The 16692-nt window shown below is 34.3% G+C and overlaps 1 protein-coding gene and 1 non-coding gene across 6 annotated transcripts in view; one reads left to right on the top strand and one right to left on the bottom strand.

Moving 5' to 3' along the window:
* Positions 1–16692, bottom strand: part of WDR7 (WD repeat domain 7) — a 359332-nt gene that overhangs the window by 132670 nt on the left and 209970 nt on the right. For all 5 annotated transcript variants that reach the window (XR_005600425.1, XM_039544674.1, XM_039544673.1 and 2 more), the window contains one exon: positions 1375–1596. Coding sequence is in view for 4 of the 5 variants with exons in the window: in XM_039544674.1 (XP_039400608.1) it covers positions 1375–1596 (222 nt within the window). In the remaining variant the exon portion in view is untranslated. The remainder of the gene's footprint in view (positions 1–1374; positions 1597–16692) is intronic.
* Positions 5784–5885, top strand: LOC120408787. The gene has a single exon (XR_005600964.1). It is a non-coding gene; the product is annotated as a U6 spliceosomal RNA (small nuclear RNA).

Here is a 16692-nt window from a genome sequence, read left to right as displayed (position 1 = left end):
ATGTTGCACTTGTGCAGTGAAGAGATATATTTTCATGCTCTATTAATTATAATTACTATAAATTATTCTTATTATCCACATGCTGGTGGTACCATGGTGCCCCAAGATCTATATGAGTAGTCCAATGAAGATGTTGAAGAGGAGCGAGAATATTAAGCTGTCCTGGACTTCACATAATAAGGTTTCTGTCAGAGGTACCACAGCCCTCAAAACCTGTCCAAGATAAGTGAATGTACCCAATGTACATTTGCTCCTATTAGGTTCTCATGAGTGTTAGCATCAAATGATCATTCATGGGCACTGACTGCAGCTGACAGCAATATAAACATAGAAGCTTGTTTCCTGTCCACAGTCAGGATAGATCCATCAGCACCAGCAGGGCCATGCCCTGTTCTGAACCAAACTATGAAGGATTCAATATGCTGTAACACAGGGGTTCTCAAACTGGGGGTCAGGACCCCTCAGGGGGTCGCATGGTTATTACATGGGGAGTCGCGAGTTGTCAGCTTCCACCCCAAACCCCGCTTTGCCTCCAGCATTTATAATGGTGTTAAATATATTAAAACATGTTTTTAATTTATAAGGGGGGGTTGCACTCAGAAGCTTGCTGTGTGAAAAGAGTCACCAGTACAAAAGTTTGAGAACCCCTGCTGTAACAGCACAGATCTTATTGGACCTTAGAAGCCATCACATTTTCAGTAACCTTGTCAAACTCTTTGTTCTATCGTATCAGACACATAAGTCCTATTTCAGTTCTGCCAGATAGGATCCTGGGTGACTTAACTGATCCTCGTTCATAAAGTATCAGGGAAGGAAGTAAATTATGCTTGCCAGCCCTTGCTCAAAAAGAGTTGTGAAGTACTGAGAATTAAGGCCATTCAGTGGAAGAGATGGGACCAGAACTCAGTCTCCTAGTTCCTAATCTAGTACTTTTTCCATTAGGCCACAAAGGTATTTTTGAGAGGAAAGAAGCAGCAGTGGTATGCACGCATGCAGTCTTGGGTGCTTATAAATCTACACTATCTAGTTGGAATTTTCAAAAGCATGTAAGGGAGTTAGGCAACCAATTCCCATTACAAGTCCAACTTTGAAATAATTCAATTGACTTTAATGGCAGGGGAACCTAACTCCCTCAGGTGCTTTTGAAAATCCCACTATATATTCATAAACTTCATATATTGCTCAGCTACATATTTCAGAAATAATTTCCTGATAGTCAACATACTAATATGAAGCTAAGTGCTCAAAATTGGTTCCTTTTCCTTACTCTAGGAAAATGAGATTATTAGTGAACAAGGAGTTTTGAAATAAAACCTACTAAATAGTTATGATGTGGTTAAAAGAGCAATGGAGGACACAACATAGAATACTTACAAGTATGTCTTGCCAAGGAATAGTTTGATCCACCACTAGTTAAACCAAATCCCTCAGGAATTTGACTGGAACTGCGTGGCCTTGTCAACAGTTTTGGAGGTTCTATTTCAGCTCCAAATTCTGCTCCAATCACTCCTAGCAAGACAATAGCAGTGGCTTGCTTCCGTCTCTCTTCATAAGATGTAGATATTTTTTTCATTTGTGGGAGACCAGACAGACAACCTGAAATGTAAAATAGAGAGCATTAGGATGACTGGTCAGTAATATTAGAAGTGGAAGGCCATTCCAATCAAATTGTACACATTTATGAGAATTTTTCATATTTATAACAAAACTGTCCTTTTCAGCTACTTGAACATATACTGCTGGGAAAATGTTACTGAGAGTTGTCAAAAACATCAAATACATATCAAAGGTCAAATAGGAGGACAAAACTGGTCTCTTTTCAATCTCAAGGCACTTGTTTGCTATGCTTACTCCCCCCTACAGAAAAACGTGGAGCCAGACAATTTTTAGGTGATTGGTCCTGGTTCAATTTTGTCTTCCAGAGTCCCCAGTCCAGGCTAAAAATTTAAGTATGACTTGCCCCTTCCTCAGTCTTCAGTGCCACCTACAGAAAAGTAGCATGTTTTTATAGGAAAAGCTGTTTTAATTTCATAGTACCTCCAAGTTAGTTCATTGAAAAAGAGTGAAAGACTTCTAGGATTCTGCAGTTATTAAATCAGTATTCTCTGAAAGGCGAATTGTGATCATGATTCTTATTTACATCAATATTAATCTGATTTAAGACAAACAGGTTTTCTTCACAGAAATAAGTCTAGGATATAGACTTTTTAAAATACATATATTTTCCATGTTATAAAAAGCAGCCTGTTATTTAAGTGACCATCCCCTTCTTTTTTGATGATTACTTTTAACCCACAGCAACAGTACCTGGCAAATAATTTTCGATTTCATGACAGTAATTACAGTATACTAACTAATGTGCTTGCTAAAACGAGGGGAAAAGTCTCATTGCAAAGTTTCAAATATAGTTATTAATAATCCAATATATCACACACAACCTTTTTATTTCCCTCAAATACTGCAGATTACCAAATTTGGTGATTTAGGGAGTAACCGCACAACCACAATTACCCCCCCCCAAAAAGATACTTCATCATAAAATGTACCTTCTTCATATAGTTTGACAACTATAGTTCAGATACACTTATAATAATAACTCACACTACACCAGCAAATTCACTGGCATATATCTTGCAAAAGTAATGAAGTCTTAGCTCCCACAGCACTCTGCAATTAAATCTTTGTTGAGAAGTTGGAAGAGACCACCTGGCATACTGTGAGAAAATACTGGGTTTGAATAATGAAGTGTGAATTAGTGAGTGTCTACTATATGTCTAGCTTTTCTAGTGAATTTCATACTACTGTACTGATAGAAAAGTAAATATTACTTTTAAAAAAAACAAGTATAAGAATCCCTATTAGAATGTAGTCCAAATTCTGGTAATGATGCTGCGGCTATGACCATGATATGCCAACCAAAGGGGTGGGGTGGGGTGGGGTGGGTAAGAATCTAAAACCTTAACAATGCTAAGGGGGAAAAAAAATCAATAGTCACTGCCTTCCCAGAAAGAAGGATGAAAATCGACTATAAACAAAGTGATACTTAAACATTTTAATTTTTATATAACTTATTTCACATATACATAATTAAGATATACAACACACAAATGGTACTGATATTTTGATATATGAATATATTATCCTTCTGTGTGTTTTATATAGCATACTTGGAACATGAAGCAAACCATGCTCCCCTCCCCCAGCCCCAGCAAGAAGCATGCTCCATAACAATAGTTCAAAGGAAAGCTCTATTCTGCAGTTGCACTGATTGTTCTGTCAGCTGACCTCTGCAGAAGGGAATTGCTAACCGCTGCCGAGCTCCTTAGCTGACAAATGAATGATCGCGGCTCCATCTATTTTCACTATGGCCGCCTCTAGCCCAGGTGCTCAGACAGAGAGCCCGGTGTGACATCTTAGATCAAGATGAATTGGCACAAACTCCTGATCCAAGATTGTTTTATACCATTTAATTTAGTTTCTTCCCCTGCTTGGATGAGCACAGCTCTGGTTATGGATTTCTATTCTAATGTACTGAAGCAGGCACTGAAAGAAGCCAATGAAGCAGATGCTGGAGCAGGGGACTGCAGGGATACTGATCAATAGGCAAGGCATTGACCCCAGCCGCTCAGCCTCTGCAATGGCCACTGCTTAAAGAAAAGAAAAGAAAGAAAGAAAAAACACATGTGCTGCTTCCAGTAGGAAATTAAACAACAGAGGCACTTGGTGAATTCCTGCCCGCACCTTGTTGTTCTTCCTTCTGTTTGATTACAATAATATTGAATTAACCCTTTATTGTATTGTGAAGGATGTATTTTAAAACAATATCCTCAAAATCATAAGCCACGTCCAATAATCCTGTCAAATTTCACCCCTAAACTAACAAGTAACCCATTAACAGGTGCGTGTCCCATAATGCCAGAATTCTGAAGTTAAAGTTAAAGTATCAATCGCCCTGTTGCCAGATATTTTAATTATATTCTAAAAAGTAGGCTATTATGCATTTATCTTACTATTTATAGATGAAAATTCACTGGCTGACATTGCCACTCATGGCCTGTATATTAAGCATATAGGAGTTTAAATCTCAGCAATTCTTACAACTGTACTTCTCAAGAGTCTCTAGATTGTAAGAATCTGACTCTTTGTTAACAAAGCAGTAAATGCTATGACCAAAACAGTGTGAAGGTAATGTAGTTCTGACAGTCTCATTAGCAACTCATTGTACCAACATAAATTGCTCCTTCTCTCTCACCACTGTATTTTTTCCCTCCTTCAAAGGGAAAAAAAAATCTGAGTGAGCACTTGTTTTTGCCCTTACTTTCTTTGAATTATTAGTAGGAACACACAATTAATTGTAATGATTTCCTACAAATAAACTGACAGCCAAATGGGAGATTTTAAAATGAAATGTCTATAAAAATAGTCCTTTCTACAGTTGCATTTGTCTCATGAAAATTTGGTATTTTCTCACAGTGACGTGCCTCCATTTAATCATGCTAAAGGGTGACACAGAGATCCATTTTCTTGACAGGACGGTTGATCACCCTATCACAGTAAGAAAATTAATAACCTCAAATAGCTCTATGTGGAAAAAAGAAGCTACAATGGTGAAAGGAGAAAATGTTCTACATTTTAAACCATATAGATAACACACTTTCTGTATTACACACAAATAGAAGTGACAGATTTCTTCATTTTCTCAGATTTAGCAAAATGAACACATATATTAAAATATATTTCAATCTAAAACGAAGCCAGTAGTTAACAATTGTCTCTACAGATACCTTAATATGAGTAAATATTTTTCTAAGCTGTTTAAATAAAAATATGAGTAAAATATTTGAGAAGTTTAAACTGTTAAAGGGCTGTGAGATATTGATTACTTCATTTAAAAAGCAGTCAGAGTGCAACCACGAGGTCAGGATAAATTTAACAGTTTGAAGCACTTTACTAAATAACTCTAAAGATCATGTTAATTGGCTTTGCAGAGTTCTAGGTTAAAATTAATTTTATCTTAGCTTACAATAAAAGGATTAAAAGACATATTAAGTTCTTCAGGTTTAACTGGAATAGGAATCAATGAATTTGAATTAAGGCTAAAGGCAGTTTTATGAGAGATGGACTACTACCAGATACTTTATATCTGCTATTAGGAACATATTGATGGTACTCTGTTATTGTATTATGTATTAAAATCTCAGAGAAGTAGATGCCAGGACAACGTATTACTGTAAGGATAAACCATAAGAACATATGTTGCTAATGTGGTGGATTCTGATCACAGAGTGAATACCTCTTTTGGTTTAAGTCCACCCAGGATGTTTTCCAGCTGTGCCCCCATCAAGTGCTATGAGATTATACAAAGCTGTTATATAAAGCTACGGTGGACTATAAACTTGCATATTTTAGCCATTTATGTAGAATGCTACACATGTGAATGTAATTAATAAGATTTAATCATTATCGATAAACATCTATATCATAATATTCCTCAATGGAGAAAACTAACAAACATTAAGCTTTCAGTCTCTGCTTTCCACAGCATACCTTGACATTTTTGAGAGACTTTTCGGGCATGATTATGTATAATGCACATATACAATACTTTCTATCAAACAAAACAAGAAATAAACAGTTTTAACAAGTTGGTGAACACAGCAAATTAATTAAAGAAATGGGGCACTGTGTGGGTGCAGGGGGTCTGTCAGTGGAGAACCCATTACATGATCAACATTTAAATAGAAAGGAAAGACAAAGGGTGGGAGAAAAGAACTATATTACTCATGCTTTGGCAGCACACACATTAGAATTGGAATGATACAGAGAAGATTATAATGGTCCCTGCGCAAGGATGACGCGCAAATTCATTGCGGATGGAGATTTGAAGCACAGCATGATTAAGTGACTTGCCCAAGATCATAGTAGTAAGGGGAGAACCATGCCTAGAACCCAAATCTCAATCCAGCACCTTACCCAAAAAACAAACGCTACTTTCAATTCTTGTATCTATCTCAGCAACTTCTATAGCATCTACCATTAAACACTGAACACAGTAATTTAGATTTGGAAAGCACTGCCCAGAGAGAACGACTTTCAGTGAGAATATTCTCAGGGCACATATCTTTCATTCAAGAGTATTTCACCCAAAACAAATAAAAATATCCTCTGTGTTTGCCATTATCATGCTCGCCCCATCTTGCACCCTCTTTTCTGTAAAGAAAAGCATATAGAGCACAATGAGGCAAAAGCAGAGATTAATAGCAACAACCAATGACACATTTTGTGGATTTGAAATTTTGGAGACAGTTTTGAAAAGATAGGAAGTTTTATAAACTGAATATCTAATAACTACAATGAAGATATGGGATTTGTTTACATTCATGTGAGATGAAAATAAATTCTATAATTGCAGTTTAATGTTGACAACTACTGGAAAATCTAAACATACAAAAAGGCTATTTTCAAGCCCCACACATAACATTTACACAAAAATTAAAGCTGGGTAATTTAAATAATGCTTCCTCAGACAAAGCAAAACTATTTTCTCACAACATATACATTAACCCAATACATTCGTAATAAGCTCTTAAAAGTGTAACTCACTGCAGATAACCTTTAGTGTCCTATTTATATTGCAAATAAATTAAAGTTAAATCCATATAAAAAAGTTTGCAAATCATATGCACACAACTAGCACTTGAAATTGATCAGAACATTTAACAGAAAGCCAAATGCCAACTTACAACTTTTCCCAGGTAATTAGCTCCTAAGACAATACACAATAGAAGAAAATAATAATGTCTACAATATTTCAATGTTTTTCAAACCTTATGAAGAGTTAATAATGTCTCAAATAAACCAGAACTGAAAAATAATAGTATAAAGCAATACTCAGAATGGGAGGTAGCAGAATATTTGCCACAAGTGGGAAGAGAGACAATATAATTCACTTGATTTAGCCTCCAAAGAATTATGGTTCCTTCTTTCATTGATGAAATGAATAAAGTAGCCCTTGCTACTATGTACAAATATTTGGAGGAACTGAAAATTTAGCTATTCATTATGTTGGTAATTTCCTTCCACTGACGGAACAGACAAAATTCCTCCACAAACCCACCCTGTGATATTTTGGAGTGTTGTTTATTTTTGAACTGGAGAAGATTATAGATGTGCATCATGACCCCTGGTGGACTATAAATGTCCTGCCCATGTTTAGTAATTGTATATAATAAAAGTGAGCTGCCCTACTTAACCAGATCAAGTTTTCTAATGCGGGGCCTGAATAGCCTGTGTATTTCTTTTCTAAACTAATCATATCCAGATTGCCCAATTAGAAATCCAAACAAGCTCAAACTTTAAAAGAATCAACACCATTGCTGTCACAAGATTTTACATTATTCTCTCAATACTTACATAAGTCACTTACATATGGATGTCAGAATAAATACGTTGTCACATTTTCTTAGGTGTCACTTTCTCCTAAGAGTTGTTATGGATTCTACACCACCACTATCCTAATTATGGAGATAAACTTCTACTTTTTAAAGTCCTTTACATTTATATTATAATTGTCTATTGATCTTAGTTGTAGAGCCTCAATGGAGTTTCACCAGGGATAAATTTGGTCCCATAAAATCTGTTTAAGCCTCCCATTTCAATGACTCTTTCCTGTTGTACACCAACCTCTCAGTGGAATTATAATTAATAACGTGGTGCAATATTAATTTACAGTACAGCTTCACCGTGAGATGAAATTCTGACACCAAAGAACTGCTACAATTGAGAAATGAGGTTCTATGCATATTAATTCAGATTCTGGCTCTTTAAATGCTTGAGAAGTGTCACGTCACATATTTTGCAAAAGGTCATTCTAAGGAAACGGGGCAAGGATATTCAGTGACTTCTTCCCACTTACAACTTTTACCCCCAAACACACGTATGGAACAAGTTCTCAAAATTCCCTTACCACATTTATATACTACTTGCAGTGTCATTAGAGAACAGAACAAGGTTTTTAGAAGAAAGAATAGATGCAAACAGAAGATGTATATGCTTAATGCTAAACAAAAATCTCTCAACAAGAAACCTCAAATACTGAACGCTGGAAAAATAGTAAAAGAACAGTCATGTGAAAATATCATCCTTGTAATGCTGCCAAGGTCCGTGAAACCCAGTGTGTTGATCTGCTGAGTAAGTGCTGGATATGAAAGTTAAGCTGCCTTTATGCAACTTTAACTTATGCATCCAACTTTTTGTGGGGACGGCATAGAGGAAGGGGGTGGAGGAAGAAACAAATATGTATAGTTTGCTCCTTTCAACCAATTCCTCTCTTCTTTCAGCTTTCTATTTGGCTGAGCATACAACAAATACCTGTTAAATAGGGCAAACCCCTCTATGGAGATGGAAATTCCAACATATACTGATGAGTTAGGAATCTCCTCTTACCTACAACTATTTTAACTTGGGGTAATTATGTGGACTTCCATGGATTTACTGATATTTACACCAGTGCAAGTGAGAAAAGAATGAGACCATTAGTGCGTCCGCAGAGATATCCCCAGAACTGGTTTTCTATACAACTTATTATGATGATTACTTTTTTGATTTCTAATTTTGTTTTAAATTAGTTTGTAGCTTGATTGTCACCATAACCTTTAGAATGCAAACCACTTCAGTGCTATCTTGAATCTAGAAGCCTGACAACAAACAACAAAAGAGGGAGGAACTTCTCAGTGACTGTTAACTCTGAAGCCCAACAATGATAATATATACTAGCACTGTTAAGCATTTAATGGCTACCTGTAGTAAACATACGTCTTATGTGGGTGCACCTATCTGTCATGTCGTGACAGCACATTCAAAAGCTTATGCTGCATGATAAAAGGTTAAAAGTTTAAATGGGTAAACTACTATTTTTTTCCTTGATCCTCAATGGAGAACTCTCCTCCTCTACTGCCAATCAATGGACTTCTTTATTCTTTCTTTCCCCAATATTAAGAGACTGGACTGGATTCTCACTGGAGAAAAATCAATGCCAGTCCTTGTAAAATTGGGGTCAATATGAGGTGCTCCCTCCTCAGAAACACCTTGATCTGATACTTTCATAGCCCCCCCATATTAGGCTGGTCTGGGATCAAGACTGTGCATTAAACATGGGTCTCATGCAATAGTTTAATGCACTAACTACACGGCTACCAGTCTAGCTGTTAAACAGTCTTTTAATTATCTATATAATTGAGATAATAATTAAGGTCAGTAGGTAATAAGAGTGAAAGAGTAGTTTACCATGTAGTCATTTATAAAGTGTTGGACTCCTGTGGCACACCTTCCAGAATTTTGTGCGTTTCATATAAAACTTGCTCAGCAGAAGTACAAGCACTTCAATTTAAAAATCTAATTAGTGTTTTTAATGATTCTCTGTTTTATATACAGATAGAGGCTACTAAAATATTACACATTGGGCAATGTAGAAATAAGAGAGCAAAATTTCATGTTTTTAAAGAAAAATATCTCACTGATTTTACCCAACTTTTCTGCAGTTGGTAGAGTGTACAATTTATAGAAAGGAGATTTGCATATTTAGATAGCTTGAGAGCACTCAAAACACCATTTAAAAATTCAGTTTATGAAACATTAGTTATGAGATCAGGGCAGTGGCATATTTTTCCCCAAAAGGAGGAGTAAGAGTGGCATTATTATAATATATTACCAATATACTATAATATTGTAAAAGTCAAGATTTTTTCTATTTAATTTTCATTTCAAACCATGTACAGTTCTTTTATATTTAAACATTTAAAACGTACAGAAAATTGCAATATCTTTCTTTTGCAGGAAACATTATATGGTTAACAAGAATAGCCATTTATATTAGTAATAAAAAGAAGAATATTTTTTTTAAACAGCATGACTTGCCTTTTTGAGGTGCCCATGATTTGGACACCAGTAATATAGTGACTACATAATGAAGCATCTCAAACATAGCACAGAATGTTAAAACATCTGATGGTAAAACGAAATACTGACCAGAATACTAGAGTGTATTCTTTCAAAAAACAATCATGCAATCATTTACATCCACCAAGAAAGCCCCAGAAATGAGCAGAAGGTACCTTAGTTTAAAGTTCTAATTTGAAGGGCTTTGTCTCTAACAGCATAGACATCCACTAATAAAAAGTATGATCAGAAATCTTAGTATGGGATTAGAACCCAACTGTAAATCCTTATGATTCTAGTGAGCTCATTTCATTTTATTCATTATGGACTCCTTGAAATATGTGATTGCAAAATTCAATGTCTTTATTCATGAGTTAATATTGAAATATTCAAGTTTAAATCTGTTAGCAATTTCATAAGTCTGGAACCAAAACATTTAAGAGTAGCTAACAGCAACCATAAGGATTAAGACACTGATTTTCTGCGGTGTAGCTGCTGCTATTCTAAGCTGATAATGTGTTTAAATCCACAGCAATGAAACCAATACAACAGTGTTTTATTCAAGGTGAGACCAAATAAACCTGTCTGAAGCTTTGAGAAATAGGCTTTGCAGTACACTTTGAGTCCTAAGTGCCTTTCAGTCCAGGGATCTGTCATTAAATAATCATTAGCCATCATTCATTCTTCCTAAAAAGCTTAACATCTAAACTTGTTCAGCATTCACTAAAGTATTACTATAGACTACCAAGTACTCATTAGCACTTAGTGATGTTTATACCATTCTCTTTAACAACTTATGGCCTTGTTACAACATACCTTGGAATAGCATGGTTTCACTGAATGCACAATGTATTCATAGCCTCCAAGTATCCATGAAGATTAAATGATTTGTATATTGTCTTGTCAAAATATAATACTATTTGTAATCTTATCTTATTGCACATTGTCAGTCATTCTCAACATTTCTTAACCTTAATTTGCCTCAATCTTCAGATTTAGACCAGTGACAGATGAGATTTTAATAACTGTACTAATCTATCCATGGATTTCTATTGAGATTCACTCTGTTGCCTGTTTTGTAACAGGTAACACGGACTTGGACTTTAATTGTTGAATTATAATGAGGATGCACTATACTAATCACAATAAACTAATTTCACCTTTAACTGTGAAATACTGAGTTTGTTACTGTCGGGCACTGGCTATCCCTAACAAGCTACAGCAAACAAGGATCAAAAATTAAATATTTATTTAATTCAGAATAGCACGTTAAGCCGTAATGTTTCCTTTTTGGTATGTACATATACAGTTGATTGTTTTCTTTCCAGTTAAATGAACCCTTTCTTTGCTCACCAACAATTTATTTGGAAAGTATGTGTGTTGGAAATTCCCTATTCACTTTTAAAATCCAAGACCACAAATTAATTATTATGCCTTGCAATGTGTATCTCTCATTGGTAAGTCTGACTAAGTGATCATTACATTAGTTTAATATAATTCTGTTAAAAGCCGTATAATGTAATATTTATTTAATGAGTTGAGAATTAATTTAAGTGTGCCTGTGTATTGTATTTATTATGCTGACATTTGTTTATTTTACCATACATTTATAAATTATAAAAATTCATAAATTATACAAATATTTACTGTATGATGATCTTGTAATTTCAGTTACTAGATAAAATCGTGCATCTGTATGCAGCATTTAAAATTCCATAGATTTCTCAGTATTGTGCTGTAATATGTTAGAAATCTATACCTTATTTCATCAATATCATCTGCATAAATGTACAAATAACATACATAAAATCTTAAGCCTCACAGAATTGCATAACAATAAAAATAATATTAGAAACAGAATAACATACATAAAATATATGCCTCACAGAACTGGGATATTTTGAGTATGAGGTTCTACTGTAAATAAAAGGAAATTCTATTTTGTTTCTATTAAAGTAAAAAAGAAATCTGGCCTACTTTCCCAATGTAAACTGTAAAGAATCCATTTTGTCTAGGACAATTTTTCACTGGTCTACGCTCTGTGAGAAAGAATCATCTTCATCCATTTTATGCTCCTTGAAATTCAATAGAGTGAAATATTCAGTCATAAAAAGAATGCTACAGTACAGAATAATAGTCCAGTGAACAGCAAAATACTATAGAAAATACAGTAAATAAAAATATCTACCTAGATATATATATATAAATACATTTTCTATAAATTATAAGATTAAAAATAGCAATAATTAAACAATATCTTGTGTCTTAAAGTTAATAGTATATTTAAGCATACATTAAACAAGAAATGGCAGAGTTAAATATTTGAGTAACCACACCTAGAATACCTTGTCCTGTTTTCTTTTTGAATTAGCAGATTAATGAAATTATATTCTTACAGTGTGACAGTATTTAAATTGATATGACTATTGAAAAATGAATCATGAGGTACATGTACATTGATACTAGAATTTCACAATTTTTTTTTCTGGCTACATCAGTTCTGGCTACATTAAAAACACAGCTAGAAATATCAATACCTACAACTCTAACAAGGAAACAAAATATTACAAAATAATAGTTAAAGGTCACTTGTCAGCAAGTTTTGTGTATGAAAAGAGAGTAGTTAGTTTGCATGTAGTTAATAGCTAGACGACAAAAAATAAAAATGTTTTCCTAAATGCTTTTAAAGATATGTTAGATTAACTGTTAAAAATAATTTTAAAAACCCCAAACCAAAACCAAACCAAAGCAAAACAAACAAAAAACCCCAAAACTTCATCACTTGATCAATAAAAGCAATTCATTCTTGAATATCAAATCTCTCTGGACACAGGTAAAACATTCAAATGTAAAATTCAGATTCACAGTAATTTTACTGAAACATGATTACTACTTTCTTGAAAAGGAATGTAAGAGTAAAACTATTTTAAATTATAGTTGTTTTGAAAATGAGTTGCAACCTATCCTGATTCTTTATGAATAGACCAGGTTCTTACTAGAAATCATTGAGAAGGCAGGTAAAATTAGATAGCCATGATCTGCAGGGAAATCAATAAGAGATACAGCAATATCAGATTCTAAGTTCTATTTTTTTTAGAAATTAAAATTTATTTTTTCCTGTAAGCAAAATTGTTAAAAGTTAACAGCAGAATGGATACTTTCAAATGTCATTATACAATTTTAGAGACAAGATGGGTGTGTCTCTACTATCCTGGGACCAAGACAGCTACAACAACATTGCAATCATCATATAATTGACACATCCAGCTTCATAAAAACACTTTTTAAATTTATTTTTTTTAAAAATCCCAATTTTAGTATGATTAAAATACATTTCTCCATGGCTTGTTTTACTCTATTTCCATTAAATAACTTAAAATGCTTAATTAAATCAATTTGACAGTGAAATGATCCAACTATTACTACACACAAACAATAGGATGTATTTATTTTTATGGTGGGTCTCAACATAGTATCTGTAAATTAATTTCAATAAAATGTTTACCTCTACGCAAAGGAAAACTTAAAAGGTAAAATTATAAAGTAAAAATTGGGTGCCAAAGATGTGACATAAAGAGGGAAAGGTGAATACCACTATGGGGAAGCATAGCAGAAATATATTTAGAATCATTTAACAGTATGGAATGGCAAATTAATAAAAGAAAGGGAAATTCAGAGTTACATATGTAGCTACAGTTCAACCCACCTAGTTTCTCAAAAGTAATAAACACCAGTTATATTTAGTGATAGATTCTCAGCCTTTTCTTAAAGCTGATTCTATATTCCTTGAACACCAAAATTCCCAGTGATATCAATGGGAATAAACTGGATATGTAACAAATAGAGGGAAGGGCCTGGAATTTATTTTCCCTGTGCAAAGGTGTAATGTAAAAACCCAAGCAAATTTTGTGGTGTATTATGCATACATATTTTATTCATATAAACATGTGACTATTACATGCAACTATACAGTTCTGTATTATGATTACAAAGCACTGAATCTCCAATTAGGTTTCACTTTCAAACGGTATAATCAATAGGATATGCTTTTCATTTTCTGGTTTAAATCTGTGTATTCGTATTAATTATGAGAAACTAGTATATACATCCTTACTCAGAAAAATGCAGAAGAACGTATCATTTTAGACGTTACCAATACATTTATTTAGAAGTAAAAGCAAAAGATAGCCATCAACAAGGAAAGCCCAGATCAGCACCAGAATTATAACAGGCCCTACTGTACTGCAGAAGCTCAATACTAGACTGCAGCTGCTGGAGGAACTCCAGAGAGAGTTAACCTGATGTGATAAAAGGCTTGACAAAGCAATTCTGACTGTGCAGCAATGCTAAGTTGTGGGCTAATACCAGAACAGGGGGCCCAATCGGTGTCTTTCAACATGCGCAATTTACACATGGCTTTATCAATAGCCCTAGTGCTGAATACAGAACACACTCTATTTGGCTTTCAGTCAATTAAGCTTTAAGCTGTCAGCAAACAAGACTTTTAAGTTAATTTTGAATCACCGCGAATCAAGTTGAAGGTTGTGAAAGGGCGCGCTCACATGCCGGCATGAAAAAAGCAGTTTAATTGCCTCTGAATAGCTATTATTATGCTGCAATTGGCCTACTGAATCTTAGATGATCTATTTGTTTATCAAAGTGCAACCAAAGACTAGTAAAAGAATTAAGTTTGTGAGCTAAGCTTTTAAAATTCTGTATAAGTAGGTAAAATTACACGCTTCTGTGTACAATATAACAGATCAAAATATTAGATTGTTTTATGTTCAACATGTTTTATTTAACTTACATTAAGTGACATTGCTTATTTAAAAGAAAGAAATTATTGTAAACAAACTACAGATATCTGAAATGTAGAAACAAATAATTTTCAATACAATTATTTCAATTACAGTTAATATCTTTTTCTCAACTTGAGTCAAATGGACTTTGTATAAGTAGGTTGTTGTTTTAAACGACCATAACTTCGAAAATAGAATGTATTTAACTTTATAGAATAAGAAAACAGCAAAAAGTACAACCATGAAAAATCTAAGATTAGACTTCTGAAGTTACAGCTATAAACTTTGTGTGAGAACTTTATTTTTCTTGATGTCAAACAGAGTAAGAAGATTGATTAGTTTAAATTTATGTCATAGGAATCACCATTATGATTTTTTTTTTTTGTAATTTTATAAGTTCTTTTCACTCTGTAGTAATAACTTCTTGGGAGTTTGCTAGATTATAGACTTCATAAGGAAACAGATTTTTATTTCAAAGAACTTCAGAATGTGCAGAACTTTAAGCACTAAGGTACTCCCATTGACTTCACTGGAGTAATCATATGCTTAAAGTTATGTATACAACTAAATGCTTTGCTGGATCAGAGCCTAATTTTTTTCTTTTGCATTATACATACATAATGCTCTATTATTTGACGATTACATAAGTACTAGACTGTATATGCAAACTTTTTTTTTTAATAGGAAGAAAGATCATTGAAGTATTTGAACTGGAAAATTCAAGCACAATTAAACTATTTTGCAAAGAGAAAAATGAGCATTTTATCTATAAACATCAGGTGGGTTTTTTAAAAGATGCAATTGCTACAACCAATTCTTCTATTGCAGGATGGTGCAAGGAGTTGACTAGATACTATATTATTGGGAAGCTCAGTGTTGCATGAACACCTGCTATATTCTCACAGAGTTAGAACATATATGGATGGGCTTTTGAGGCTGCTCATTTGGAGTCTGGGCAACACAGAACCCCAAATAATGTCTCAAGACCTAAATCACTAATTTTAAATTTGCATTTAAAGAAGCAAAGTTCCACAGCATGTATCTTTGGCAAGGACTGAGGACTTGGATTGTAAACTCTGTGGGGCAAGGAATCAAATTCTATCTGTATTACACAGCATCATGCTATCTTTGTTGCTATAGAAAATATTATTAATAACCAAAATCTGATTGTAGAATTTTTATAATTGGTGATATGTGACCTAAAAAGAACATGGCTTAATTTCATATTCCACAATGAGTTTACAGCATTGCAATGTGAAGAAAAAAAACCTTACTTGTAAACTGTGTAACTCTGACTTGACATTCCCTGGTATACAAAATCCCAGAATGCTTTTAAATAAATAAATAAATCGTAGTCACTTTTCAGAGTAGACTCACACATATTTCACTCAACAAAATGGTGTATCATATAATATGTTGGGCATCAGGTCCATGTAAATGATTTGATATGTGATAAATATTGACAATTGATGATCCAAAATTTCTATCAGAACTTTTAGAAGCACTCAGGACAGGAGGCATTTCCAAATGCAAATTTGTAGATTTAGTGACAGTGTTTGTCTCAGACATATAGGCACTTTATGTAAGTTAATACCATTAAGTTAATGGATATTGTGCATAATGGGAAAACAGCTTCTCAAAGTCTTTGGCCTACCCTTACATTTACTTGTCCCAAGAGATTCTGCCCTAGTGCTCCAGTTCTAGCCAGCACAGGTGATCTAGGGTGTCCTGTTTTCAACTGGAACACCCAGTTCAAAAGGGACCCTGGCGGCAGAAGTCCGGTCAGTGGCACAGCGGGGCTAAGGCAAGGCTCCCTATCTATGCGGCTCCCAGAAGCAGCGGCATGTCCCCCCCCTCTGGCTCCTACATGTAGGAGCAGCCAAGGTGCTCTGCGCCCCAAGTGCCAGCTCCTCAGCTCCCATTGGCCAAGAACCAAGGCCAATGAGAGCTGTGGGAG

This window comes from Mauremys reevesii, linkage group 6 (assembly GCF_016161935.1).
Source record: "Mauremys reevesii isolate NIE-2019 linkage group 6, ASM1616193v1, whole genome shotgun sequence".
Classification (NCBI taxonomy): Eukaryota; Metazoa; Chordata; order Testudines; family Geoemydidae; genus Mauremys; species Mauremys reevesii.
Note: the sequence above shows the minus strand (reverse complement) of the source record. Positions and strands in the feature narration are given on the sequence as shown.